General features: G+C 38.6%; 1 protein-coding gene across 1 annotated transcript in view; it reads right to left on the bottom strand.

Annotated features, from left to right (window-relative positions):
• Positions 1–13806, bottom strand: part of CFAP44 (cilia and flagella associated protein 44) — a 137035-nt gene that overhangs the window by 38989 nt on the left and 84240 nt on the right. The window contains exons 21-24 of the mRNA XM_044666775.1: positions 12096–12295; positions 8142–8316; positions 6875–7052; positions 3700–4206 (exon numbers count right to left, since the gene is read on the bottom strand). Coding sequence (XP_044522710.1) covers positions 3700–4206; positions 6875–7052; positions 8142–8316; positions 12096–12295 — 1060 coding nt within the window. The remainder of the gene's footprint in view (positions 1–3699; positions 4207–6874; positions 7053–8141; positions 8317–12095; positions 12296–13806) is intronic.

Below are 13806 nucleotides of genomic sequence, written 5' to 3'. Positions count from 1 at the left end.
CTAATCACCATCTCATCTTTTTCTAGCCACCTGGATCTTAGAGCTATAAGAAATCTAGGACCTCTGGGAGGCAAGTGGCAGATAGGGACCATATTTTCTCCATGTTCAGTCAATGTTCCCCATTGTATGGCAGAAAAATTCCCAACTCCTCTTCTCTTTATTGAAAGTTATCAAAAAAGCCTTTGTTCCTGATTTACCATCTGCTGAGGTAAAAATCCTCTGGCCATCCTATCTTTTCCTACTCTTATCCCTCTGTCTCTCAGCCCTACCCTTCCATGATCCACATCCTTCTCTGCCCTCTCATTCCAGTAAGACCTCTGGAATCTTCAATCTATTGTTAACAAATGGCCCCTTTAACCTAGGTCTCGTTGCTTCACATTCTGTCTTCTTATGTTTCAGAAAACTTGTCATCTCTTATCTACTTGTCCAATACTAAGTGGTTTTTTCCTTCATGCTCCCTAAAGCACTAGAGGAAAAGGAATAAACATAACCCTAGATCATTATTGCCACTCTCAGCATTCAGCAAACTCTCTTCCTTATAAGATTCCTGTTTCATCTGCCCATCACTTCCAGAGACCTGAAAAAACTTTCTCTGACTACAGCCTCCTATCATTCAGTCTCTCCTTTGATCCTCAGGAGCTGGACCTTTATAAACACTTAACACTCTAGCCTTTCCATTCTTTCCTAACCTCTCAGCTGATTAACACTTTTCTGGCCTTCCTTCTTTTCTTTCAGTCTTGACTCTATGGATAATGAATTCAACCACACACTTCCCTGGAATGTATTGTCCCCTTGCCTTACCACCAAATCAACCTTATCAAATTCCAACCTTGGGTTATTCCCACCATCTTTCTTCATACCAACTCAAGTGCTGATTCATGTTCTCTAAGTTTAACTGGGACCTCACTGATGAATGGCAATTCTTTTATTCCTCCCTGATTGGATGCTCCAAGACTCTCTCCATAAATGATACCAAAATGTCTATTCTTTTCTCAGTTTCTCTCTACTCTCTATTATTGAAAATATAGGAGCCATCCTCAATGGGCTCTCATCTTCCTCACTCCATACCTCAAAACCTCTCACACAAAGAACAAAAGAAGAATAATTCTTTACAATCAAGGAATTTACATTCTATGGGGGTTGGGGGAAGTGTGGGTAAAAATAATGTACAAAAATAAGCAAATATGAAGTAGATGCAAAGTAATACAAACTATTCTTTAAAAAAAACTCTTCCCTTCCATCTTGGAATCGATACTGTATATTTGTTCCAAGGCAGAAGAGAGGTAAGGGCTAGGGAATTAGGGTCAAGTGACTTGCCCAGGATCACACAGCTAGGAAATGTCTGAGGTCAAATTGAACCCAGGACCTCCTATCTCTATGTCTGACTCTCAATCCAGGGAGCCACCTAGCTGCTTTCCCCCAGTTTTTTTTTTTGTTTTTTTTTGAGGAGGAAGAAAGAAATAGGGCATGACTTGGAGGGAGAAATATATTTCCTTTAAGGTTTGGGGCCTCAGGAATAGGTCTTTTAGACATTCCTGTAACTTCAGATTTGAAATACAAGTGATTGCCTCAAGAGGAAAATAAAGACTTCAGAGAAGAAGAAAGGGTAACCATGTTGGGAACTAATCCAAGAAGAGAGAAATAACCCTACAATTTGATTGCTGAAGAGTGAACACAAGCTGAAGGTATCTGAGAGAGGATAAGGGGATGACAAATTTAGGGTTCAAATCCATCTAGTCCACACTCCACATTTTCTATATGATGAAACAGAGGCCAAAAGCAGTAAAGTTACTTGCCCACTATCAGACAGGTTGTTAGTAGTGGAGATGGGATAAGCCAGTTTTCTTTACTTTGAATTGTGCCATGAAATCTCATGCCTTGAAAAAAAAGTCAGATATTGGCAGATCTATGCAAGCAGAGTAGATTTAGATACTCGATAAGGAGTTTTTCCTTCTTCCACCATTTTCCTCTGACCATACAAGAGACATTTTCCATGCCGACTTCCACACCAATAGCGTAAATCTTAAAGTCAATTGTTTCACCTACTATTTATTTGGGGATGGGATTATGTGTGTGGGAACTATTTTCCCTTCTCCTTGGCTAAATATTTCAGACCTGGTTAAATGTTTTGCTTTTAAAATGTATGTTCTTCATTGTACACAAGTAGCAGCAATATTGTATGATGATTAACTGTGAAAGACTTAGCTACTCTCAGCAATACAATGATCTGGGACAATTCTGAAGGACTTATGATGGGGAATGCAAGAAAGAACTGATGGAGTCTGAATGCAGATCAAAGCATGCTATCTTCACATTAGTTTATTTGCAGTTTTATTTGGGGGTTTTGGTTTTATTTGAGTATTCTCTTATAACAATGACCAATATGGAAGTCTGTTTTGCATGATAATACATGTATAACCCAGAATAAATTGCTTACCCTCTCCAGGAGTGGGGAAAAAAGGAGGGAGGGAGGTCATTTGAATTTTATAATTTCAGAAAAATATGTTAAAATTATTATTATATGTAATTGGGAAAATAAAATATCTTTGAATAAAAATGATTAAAAATGGTATGTTCTTTGTCTGGTCTGCTAGCTTTGTAAAAACTGAGTCTAAATGATCCATACAGATTCTCAACAGCATTTCAATGATGATTTAAGCCAACCAAACAACACCTGTCATACAATACACATCACCATGAACACAGTTATTCATGATAATGCAAGCTTACATAGAATGTAGATGAGATAAGGTGATACCAGATTCTGGAGGATCTTGAACACTAAGCAGAGTTGACTTAGATTTAGTCAGATTGGCAATATGAGCTAGTATAGAAAGATGTTTTTCCTTACCAGCTCAAAATATCAATAGATGTTTTTCAAGGAGAGAAAATACATGCCATTTCAATACACATTTCAAATATAGCCACAAAGTAATTCTACTTGTGAAAAGAGAAGTGGAACATAAAGGCAGATGAGTTCCTTGGAGAGACTTCATTTCATTTGAGTTCTGATGGCCTGAAAAGTGGTCCAGATTGTCCTTTCTACTAGCCATCCCCCACTTTCTCTTCTTGTTTTGCCTTCATTTGCATGAAAAAAGACTTTAGAGTGGCAAATTTTTACCCTATTCCTGAAAAACTTCAGGGGTCCAACTAGAAAAATAAATTTCAGAGAGCTAAGAAGGGAAAGGAAGAGATAATATTAAAGTATAAGAAAACTAGGCCAAGAATCCAATTAACATCTTTTTTCCCTGGATTAATGATCAAACTGGCCCATCTTGAGGGGGGGAAACCCAATTAGTATCTTCTCAGTTTTATTTATTTTTTTTATTTTTAAGATCCTTACCTTCTGTGTTAGGATCAATATTGTGTTTTGGTTCCAAGGCAGAGGAGTGGTAAGGGCTAGGCAATGGGGGGTAAGTGACTATCTTCTCTGGTTTTAAAACATAGGATTAGAAATCCAAGCTGATGAAAGCTAAATATTCTGGAGGAGACTGGAAGGATCTCTACCTTGCTTCTTACATGATGAGGTGGAGAAGTAGCCAAGAAATTGGCTACCTACGCTCCAGGTAAGTGGGGTGATTAGGCTGAGAATAAAATAAAAATAGCAAAGGAGAAAACCAGATCATTCTAGTCCTTCTTCCTCAGGTCTAGTAATAGTTAGAGAAGAACTCTTCACTGGTAACTGCCCTTTGCCCTCACCCTGTCGATCAAATGTTGCTGCATGTACACATTCCTGATCTCTTCCCTCTTCAGGATCTCTATTTCCACTTCGGTTAGCTCCACCTTTGGAAAATCCACTGTTTTTTGAACCTCTGGAACTATCACCAAAGGAATTTTTGCTACCTTGGAATCTCGCCTTCCCAATTCTCCCTCCTTGTGAGGAGTTGGCTCCTTTGATATAGCAAAGGCTCCAAAAAAGTCACCCCCTTCTTGTTTTTTCTCTTCTTCTTCTTTCTCTTTAGCTTTTCTCTCTTCATCTAGCTTAAACGCTAAAAGAATTTCTTCATCATACTGAAATTTTCTTTCTGGAACTTCCTCAGGGTATAATTGGGGCACCTCAGGAATAGGAAGGTGTTTTGCTTCAGGCAAAATGAGATGAATAGTTTTCAGCTCTTGTACCAGGCACTGGATCTCTTCAATAACAGCAATTTTCTGGTCTCGAAGAGAGATGATACACTTGTTCATTTTAAACTTCTTATCATGAGCCTAGAACAAGAAGAAAAAGTCAACATAATGACAAGAACTGTTACATGGTGGAGTATTGCCTATCTGTGGATAAGGTCCCTCTTCATCCTCAAATGGTATTATTAGCTTGACTAAGTCATGTTAATTATTTCATTGAATGGCCCTATTCCCTACTAATCTTGCTTCTTTTCTTCTCTTCTGGACTTATTCCAGATATTATAATCATAGCTACCTTTTATATGTGTTTTAATGTTTGTGAAACATTTTATAAATAATATCTTATTTGATACTTAAAGCAACTCTTAGGAGGTGGGTGTTATTATTCCCATTCTACAGATGAGGAAAGTGAGGCATACAAGGATTAAGACATGAACATGTGAGTGTCCTGGCTTTTATTCCTCCTCTCCTCCTTTACTGCAGTCTCTCCTTTCTCACCAAATTCAACCTCTCTGCTTGTATCATCCACCCTCTACCCTCCCATGTTTTCTAGAAGGTTGTCCCCAAAATCATAGCTCTCCCACATCTCATCTTCAGTCTCTCCCTACCTAACGGTTACTCTACTATCTACCTACACACCACCTATTTATCTCCCATCTTCAAAAAACCCTCATTTGAGCCTCAATGGCCTTGCAAGTTATGGTTTTACATTTCTTATTCCTTTCATACCCAAACTACTAGAAAAAAGAGTCTATATTTATCAATATCACTTCTACTTCTTTCACTTCCATCTCAAACATTTGCAATCTGAGTTCTGAACTCATCTCTCAAGGAAAACCACTATCTCTGAGTTTTCAATGAATCTCTTAATTATCAGATTTTTCTCAATCTTCTGGACCTGTCTATAGCATTTGACACTCTTGACCACCTTCTCTTTCTAAGTCTTTGTGAGTTTTTATCACATTGTGCTCTCATCTCTCTCTCTGTCTCTTTCTGTCTCTGTCTCTGTCTATCTTCTCTCTTTCTTTCTCTCTCTCTCTCACCTCTCTGTAAGTCAACAGGACTTACTACCACTATGTTCCCATTAGTGTTTTATTTCATAGAAAACTGGAATCCACTTTTAAGACCAATGGTGAAAGGTTAAAGTAAAATTTTAGTATATCTTCCCTATTGTATATATCATAGGCTTCACGTTTACCAGCAGAGTAACTTTGAGTAACTTGAACTTTGGCCAGAGTTCTCAGCAGCTTCCCAAGGTCTCTGACTGTTGGAAGATAACCCTTGTCTCACAAAATGTGTTGTCTTCATGACCATTGATGAAATTTGGAGACATGTTTTGTCTGGCTTGTGGGATTTAAATTAATATCCAACACTCCAAGAATTATATTTTATAAAGTTTATTAATGATCACTTGAAGTAGAGGGAATAAAAGGGAAATAGAAGTAAAAACAAAACCTAATTATTTAACAAAATTAAAACCACATGAGCAAAACTCTCCTGGCACTCACCCATGCCACCTCCACCAAATTGATCAGAGCAAGAGAGCGAGAGGTGGGGCTACACAAAATTTATATCCTCCTTACATCAGCATGTAATGTGATATAAAATTTAAATTAATGTATAATACTTTAAGTATTATTTTTTATAAATTTTATTATCTGACAAAATAGAACCATGTGACTAAGTTTTCTACCTGCTCAAAAATCCTGCTTTATCAAAGCTACCAACAGGAAGGAAAAGAGAGCTAGACACAGAATTCCACCCAATTTATATCCTGTTTATGTCAGCCCGTAATGACAGGAACTGAAAGGGGTTCTGGGAATCATAGTTTTTGCTGGGGACCGTAGTTTTGCTGGCAATCATAGTTGTTAGGGTAACAGATTCTAATTTCACAATCCCCCCTGAGATCCTTTGGAAGACTAGTCTCCCCAGTGGATCTTGTAAACATAATCAACTTGTAAATTAAAATAATTTGTGGATAAAAGGGAAAGAGAACAAAACTAATAATTGCTTGGTGCATGGAGTTCCATTTCTAGCTCTCTTTTCCTTCTTCTCAGTAGCTTTGGCGGAGTGGAGAATTTTGAGTAGGTAGAAAAAACTTAGTCCATGTGGTTCTGTTTTGTTGGATAATAAACAATAAACTTTAAAATATAATACTTAAAGTATTGGACATTAATTTTATTCTTACAGTAAGAAGGAGAGTGGAGTTCTGGGAATAGTAGATTTAGGGTACAGAAATCCTAATTACACAGGCCACTTCTTAGGGTTCGGGATCTTAGCCCTGTTGCTGGGACCCTGGAAACAGTGATGCAAACTACAGTTGGTAAAAAGCCATTTTTGTTTGGAGGTCAATAAAAAACCCCTTCTGGAAAGTGGACTTTGAAGTCTCACCCATGGAAAGGATGCTTTGCCTGGTTTCCTGAATGGGACCCCAAAATGCTGAACAAAGGGATTTCCCAGCTAAGAATGTTCAGGTATTGGAGTATCCCCCATTCTGTGATGCATCTTTCTTTTCTATCTCTCTCCTATTATTGCTGGTCTTGTTATATTCATTTATGCTTTCTGTTGTAAGCTAAAAGCTATTCTACTTTGCATAATAATAATAAAGCTATTTCTTTTTCCTTAAAAATGCTGTAGAGAAATGCATCTTATTGTAGGAGTAAATCTCCTTAAGCAGCTGCATATGTAACATCTTAACATTACAAATGGTTCCTTCCTTAACCCCTCCCCCCCTAGATTTCTGTCTATGTACCATAGTTTCAAGAATTCCAATCTCCTCCTCCTTCTTGGCAGCATTTATGCGCATGTGTTCAGGGATCTTGTAATCCGGGCTGGTCTTGAGGTTGAAGTCGCCCATATTCTGCTGGGCTTCTTTAATGGCCTGCACATCTTTGGGATCTTCATAATCATCCTCAGGTTTACTTTTGTATCTGTTGGAAAGGAAAAATAGGTCAAAGAAGAAAAACTAAAACTGGCCCCATATAAAGAGCACTGAGCTTGGACTAAGAAGATCTGGTCTTAAATCCTAACTTTAACACCTTCCCACTGAGGTTACCTCCTGTTTATATTTATACATTATCTACCGGAACATGGCTTGTGTGCATGTTGTCTCCCACATTACAGTGAGGACAGGGATTGTCTTTAGAAGGAACAGGCATTTAATAAAATAAGCCTATCTCTGTGCTAAATGCTTTAATAATATTATCTCATTTTATCCTTACAACAATCCCCAGTTGTCTAGCCCTTGTCACTCTTCTGTCTTAGAACTGATACTAAGACCAAAAGTAAGGGTTAAAAAAAAATCAATGAAATAAAGTAAATGGAAGAGTGATTCAATTTGCTCTGCTTGAAGCCAAAGGGACCCTCTGGGAGAATTTGTTGAAGCTAAAGAAAGGCAGGCTTCAACTTGATGTTAAAAAAACAAACAAACAAACAAAAAACCCAAACTAACAAGAGCAGAAGGAGCTGACTCAGGATGTAAGAAGGCCTCAATCAATCAACAAGTACTTATTGAGGCAGTGGGGTGATTCAGTGGATTGAGAGCCAGGCCTAGAGATGGGAGGTCCTGGGTTCAAATGTGACCTCAGACACTTCCCAGCTGTGTGACCCTGGGCAAGTCACTTGACCCTAACTGCCTATCGCTCTTCTTCCATAAGCATCAATTCTAAAATTAAAAAACCCTTAGCTTCTATCTTAGAATCAATACTATGTATTGGTTCCAAGGCAGAAGAGCAGCAAGGGATAGGCAATGGGGATTAAGTGACTTGCCCAGGGTCACACAGCTAGTAAGTGTCTGAGGTCATATTTGAAACTAGGACCTCCCATCTCTAAGCCTGGCTCTCAATCCACTGAGTCACCTAGCTGCCCCCTTTAATTTTTTTTTAATCACATGATATGAGAGAGGCAGTCTGACTTGCAGCTGGGTTCAGTAGTTATAACATATTAATAAAAAAATAGGGGCTTTCTTTTCTCTATGACACACTTTCAAGGCATCACAAAGTTTCTGAAATAAGACTCACAGTTCTTCCCATTCTTTTCTCCGCTGTAAGATCTTATGTTGAGCTCTTTCGGCTTTTAAAATGATTTTCTTCAATTTATTGATTTGGTTTTCCACCATGATTTCACTTAGGGTCCTGGGTCTGCCTTTTCTCTCCTTTTCCATAAAAATGTCGTCTGCTGCAGAAATCACTTGAGCTGTTCAAAATACACACACACACACAAACAAAAAAAAAATCTTTTCAAAGCAGAACAAGATGAAGCTACCTAGCATTTGAAATTCAATTGTTCTAATAATAACACATCGATTAAAGTCATTCACTTGTTTCAGTCATGTCCAACTCGTTGTGGTCTCATTTGGGGTCTTCTTGGCAGAGATACTGGAGCAGTTTGCCATTTTCTTCTCCAGCTCATTTTACAGATGAAGAGACTGAGGCAAACATGGTTAGTTGACTAATCTAGGGTCACACAGCTAATAAGTGTCTGATGCTGGATTTGAACTCAAGATGAAAACCTGCTTGCTCCCTCCTAACTTACTTATTGAGGATGTTCTCAAGTCATACAAAAATGACAATCATAGAGATTTTGCGTAGGTAGGCATGGAGGTCAATAGTTGTATTGATGAAGTTCTCTCAGGGGCCTCTCTATGATATTAATATGGTCTGACCCTTTTTTTCATGCCTTATAAGTCTTTCATCCTTCATATACTTTGTGTATCAGTCACTTAACAAACATCCCTACAACTGCATTACCTTCAGCATGCGTCTCTTTTCTATTTAAAGGATCTTCTTGATATACTCTGGGTTTAACCAAACTACTTCTCCATATTTGTTTTCCCCTATGAGTGCATACTGGACTAAAAAAATGTTAAAGTCCAACTATGTTGGCTCTACTCTCCTTGATGGTGAAATTAGTATGTGATCATGACCAGATGTCTTCCATTTTTCTCTTGTAGCTCCACTCCCAAAGCCTGTTGAGAAGGGATTCTCTCCTTATTGGTGGAGATCGATGCTCCACTCATGATGGAGTAGGGCATTAATCTCTTCTGTATGCTGGCACATTTCCCATTTTCATACTTAAACCAAATATCACTATAGAGTTCTGCCACCTCCAGAAAATCTATTAAGGAAATGGAGAAAAAAAATCTCCGTTTTGAGGGTTTGGAAGAAAAGCAACATGGTGCAGTGGACAGGACACTGGGCTTGGAGTCAGGAAGATCTAGTTTCAAATCTTACCTCATATACTAGCTAACAATGTGACACTGGGCAATTAATTCATTGAACCTTGATATGTCTTAGTTTTCTCATCCACATAGGAAGGGGGGGACCTGTGGGGTCCCTTCTAGTTCTAAATCTAAGAACCCAGAAAGCATACATCAGTGATTCCCAAAGTGGGCACCACTGCCCCCTGGTGGGTGCTGCAGCGATCCAGGGGAGTGGTGATGGCCACAGGTGCATTTATCTTTCCTATTAATTGCTATTAAAATTTTTAAAAATTAATTTCCAGGGGGCAGCTGGGTAGCTCAGTGGAGTGAGAGTCAGGCCTAGAGACAGGAGGTCCTAGGTTCAAACCCGGCCTCAGCCACTTCCCAGCTGGGTGACCCTGGGCAAGTCACTTGACCCCCATTGCCCACCCTTACCAATCTTCCACCTATGAGACAATACACCAAAGTACAAGGGTTTAAAAAAAAATCTAAAAAAAAAAAATTTCCAGGGGGCTAAGTAATATTTTTTCTGGAAAGGGGGCGGTAGGCCAAAAAAGTTTAGGAACCACTGGCATACATTATTCTATTCTTATTAGCCAAAGGGGAAAAAAGTCAAATCCAACATTCTTTCATTTCACAGTTAATGACAAGTTGCTGTTTTATTTATTTTTATTTATTTACTATTTTATTTATTATAAAGGATTTTATAATAATTTATTTTTTATAAATTAGTCTTTATGTGAAGGCTCTAGTCATTTGTTTTCAAGGAATCTGGCTGCAGAGGATTGGCAGTGAGTGCCCTGTGCCCTGCCTGACCAGTGGTTGGCAATGCCATCTGAAAATTGCCACAATTCTGTTTCTAGCCAACTTAATGCCTATGTCTTGTCCATCTAACACATTGTCGTAGGAAGTAGGTGACTTATGAATAGAAGGCAAATGAAGTCCTCCTAACTGTGACCCTCCTCACTTTTAAGGAACAAAGCCCTGGAAGCAGGTGGAACATTGAGATTAAGGACAACTTTCTGAAAGAGCAAGTCTCACTTCGCTACTCAGAAAGTTCCAAAGACTCCCTTTTCTCTCCAGGATCCAATATTTAAAAAATCTCTTTTTTTGGTGTTTAAAGACTTCCCAAAGATATTTATTTCCAGCCTTCCTGCACATTACTCCAGTCCACATACTCTAGAATTCGGCAGCTGGTCGTCTGTGGCTCCTCATCAACACCATCATGTTCTTCTATATCTCCCCATCCCCATGTCTCCTCCCACTCCTGGCTTCCCCGACTTCCTTCAACACAGTTGAAATTCTCCCTTCTGCTGAAGCTCCTTTCCTCCTCACTCTCGCAGAATCCTTCTGAGATTACCCTCCATTTACACTGTACAGTTATTTCCATGGTATCTTCCCCATTCAAAAGGGAGTTCTTTGAGGGCAGGGAGGGTGATTTTTACCTTTCTTTGTATTCCCAGAGCTTAGCATAATGCCTGGCATATAGTAAGTACTTGATAGATTTATATTTTAATTCATTAATAAAATGATAAAATGTTGATTATACATAATATATTAATATTTACTGAAGATCTATATGAGTAGAGGCAAAGTGCACAGTGACAGCAATGTTGTAAAGGTGATCCACTGTGAAAGTCTTGGCTACTCTGATCTAGACAATGATTCAAGACAGTTCCAAAGGACTCTTGATGAAAAATAGCTATCCACCTTCAGAGAGAGAACTAATAAATTCTAAGTGCAAATTGAAATATAATTTTCTCACTTTATTTTTCTGGCTTTTTTTTAGAAATGTGACTAATATGGAAATATATGTATATTTTTGCAACCCATACCTTCTGTCTTAGAATGAATATAAAGTACTGATTCCAATGAAGAAGAATAGTAAGGACTAGACAGTTGGGGTTAAGTGACTTTTCCAGAGTCACATAGCTAGGAAGTGTCTGAAGTCTGATTTGAACCTCCCAACTTCAGGCCTGGCACTCTATCCACTGTGCTATCTAGCTGCCCCTGGAAATATGTTTTGCATGATCTCACATTTTGCTTGCCTTTTCAGTAAGTGGGAAGGAGAATTTGGGACTCAAAACTTAAAAAGGAAAAAAAATGTTGAAAATAAATAAGAAAATTTAAAAATAAAAATAAATAAGAGTTTGTTGCCTGATTGAATATTGATTTGGAAGATGAAAGACAGATTATTCAAGCAAATATTTTTAGATCTCTAGACTATTTCTTAGGATCTGATAAAAGTAGACTTTCTCTAGGAATTTGCTCTGGGAAATAGTTCACGGTAGGAAGGAGTAATGGTGAAAAAAAAATTAGAACTGAAAATTGTTAAAAGTTCAGTTTCTGGGGGCAGCTGGGTAGCTCAGTGGATTGAGAGCCAGGCCTAGAGACAGAAGGTCCTAGGTTCAAATCCGACCTTAGACACTTCCCAGCTGTGTGACCCTGGGCAAGTCACTTAACCCCCATTGCCTAGCCCTTACCACTCTTCTGCCTTGGAGCCAATACTCAGTATTGACTCCAAGATGGAAGGTAAGGGCTTAAAAAAAAAAAGAGTTCAGTTTCTTGTTTCCAGTCATACCACCTGGTTAGCCACTCTGACCTTTTGCTCCTAGCACTCTTGTTTTGAACAGCTAGAGTAGAAGGGAGGAACCAAGAACTTGACCTTGTAGTAGATTTGGTGGATACAACCAAGAATTGTTTACCAAATAAAGAAATAAGTTTGAAATCCAAATGAAAACAAATGAACAACCTGAGTTTCCATTAAGGTTACCTGCATCTTTTTGGCTCTCTTTCTTTGTAGGGATCTCTTTTTCTTTCCAATCAAACTTGCTCATTCTTCTTTCTGTTTGACTAGTACGTTTGGCTTTGCCGATCTTTGTCGAGAGTTTCAAGAGCCGGTAAGTAGAAATTTTATGCTCAGTCTGTATAGCATGGATGATGACGGTGTCAAATTCCAATGAATCTCGAAATCTTAGAAAATCAAAACAAAGAAAATGTTTGTCTTATTGCTCTCCAAGGATAAAGTTTGCATTTTTCCTCATGTTTCTCATTCATCTTGACCATTGCTTTCATAACCTAGGTAATAATAGATATACAATATTGTAATTTTTTAAATTCCTGTATTTCCCCAAACCACAAATCCAGGTAATATGTTGCACAGATCAGAACTAAGATGCTGGCAATTCTACAGAGGCAGGAGATTAGGCAAGACTAAAAATAAGCAGCTATCGGGCAAGTAACAATCTTTTGGAAATGAAAATATAACACAGTCTAACACATTGATGATGACAGCTAATAAATACATAATTATTTTCATAGTAGAACAGCACCTTTGAACTAGACCTCTGAAGTCTCTGGGAGAATGAATTCCCTCCATTCTGGAACTCTTCTTTGAGGCTGAGTGAATATAAATTCATCTAATGCACTTTATTTTTTTTAAACCCTTACTTTCTGTCCTAGGAACAGCTCTGAGAAAGAAGAGCAAGGGATAGGCAGAGTTTAATGCCTACCCCTTTCTGCTCTTCTGCCTTGGAACCAATATTGTCTAAAAGGAAATGCAGTTGAAGAGGGATTGGGGGGGGTGCACTTCTGGTATGATCCTAACTTTCCTGTTGTGAATTCCAGAGTGGAAGAAAAAAAAGGAAAGATCTCTAAAGAAATCAATATGTGTACAAGAAGTTTTCTTACAAACTCAGATTTGGGACTAAAGACAAATACAAAGTATGCCTCTAAGAACTATGGGAATAAAGCTAACTTTCAGGAAAAAATTTAGGAGAGCAAAAAGAGTTTTGTTCACCTATGTCTAGATAAAGAAGAAAACAAGAAGATGTAGGGTCACCCTTTGGAAAAGATATATTAAAAATGACCACTCTTTTTGGCAGCGAGGTACACAGTGGATGGACTGTTGGGCCTGGAATAAGAAAAGCATTGAGTTCAAATCTAAACTCAGATACTTACCAGCAATGTAAACTTTGACAAGTCCCTTAACCTCTCTTTGTCTCAGTTTCCTCAATTATAAAATCAGGATAATAATAGCGCCTACTTCCCAAGGTTGTTAGGCAGATCAAATGAAAAAAATATTAGTAGAGGCAGCTAGGTGACTCGGTGGATAGAGAGTTAGGAAGCTCTAGAGCCGAGTTTAGATACTTCCTAGCTGTGTGACCCTGGGCAAGTCACTTGACCCCAATTCCCTAGAAATTTCCACTCTTCTGCCTTGGAACAGATTCTTAGGAGAGAGAGACAGAGAGAGAGAGAGCGAGAGAGAGAGAGAGAGAGAGAGACAGAGAGACAGAGAGACAGAGAGAGACAGAGAGAGACAGAGAGAGACAGAGAGAGACAGAGAGAGACAGAGACAGAGAGAGAGAGAGAGACAGAGAGAGAGAGACAGAGAGAGACAGAGAAAGAGAGAGAGACAGAGACAGAGAAAGAGAGAGAGAGAGAAGGGAGGGAGGAAGAAAGGAAGGAAGGAAGGAAGGAAGGAA

Source organism: Gracilinanus agilis, chromosome 3, assembly GCF_016433145.1.
Source record: "Gracilinanus agilis isolate LMUSP501 chromosome 3, AgileGrace, whole genome shotgun sequence".
Classification (NCBI taxonomy): domain Eukaryota; kingdom Metazoa; phylum Chordata; class Mammalia; order Didelphimorphia; family Didelphidae; genus Gracilinanus; species Gracilinanus agilis.
Note: the sequence above shows the minus strand (reverse complement) of the source record. Positions and strands in the feature narration are given on the sequence as shown.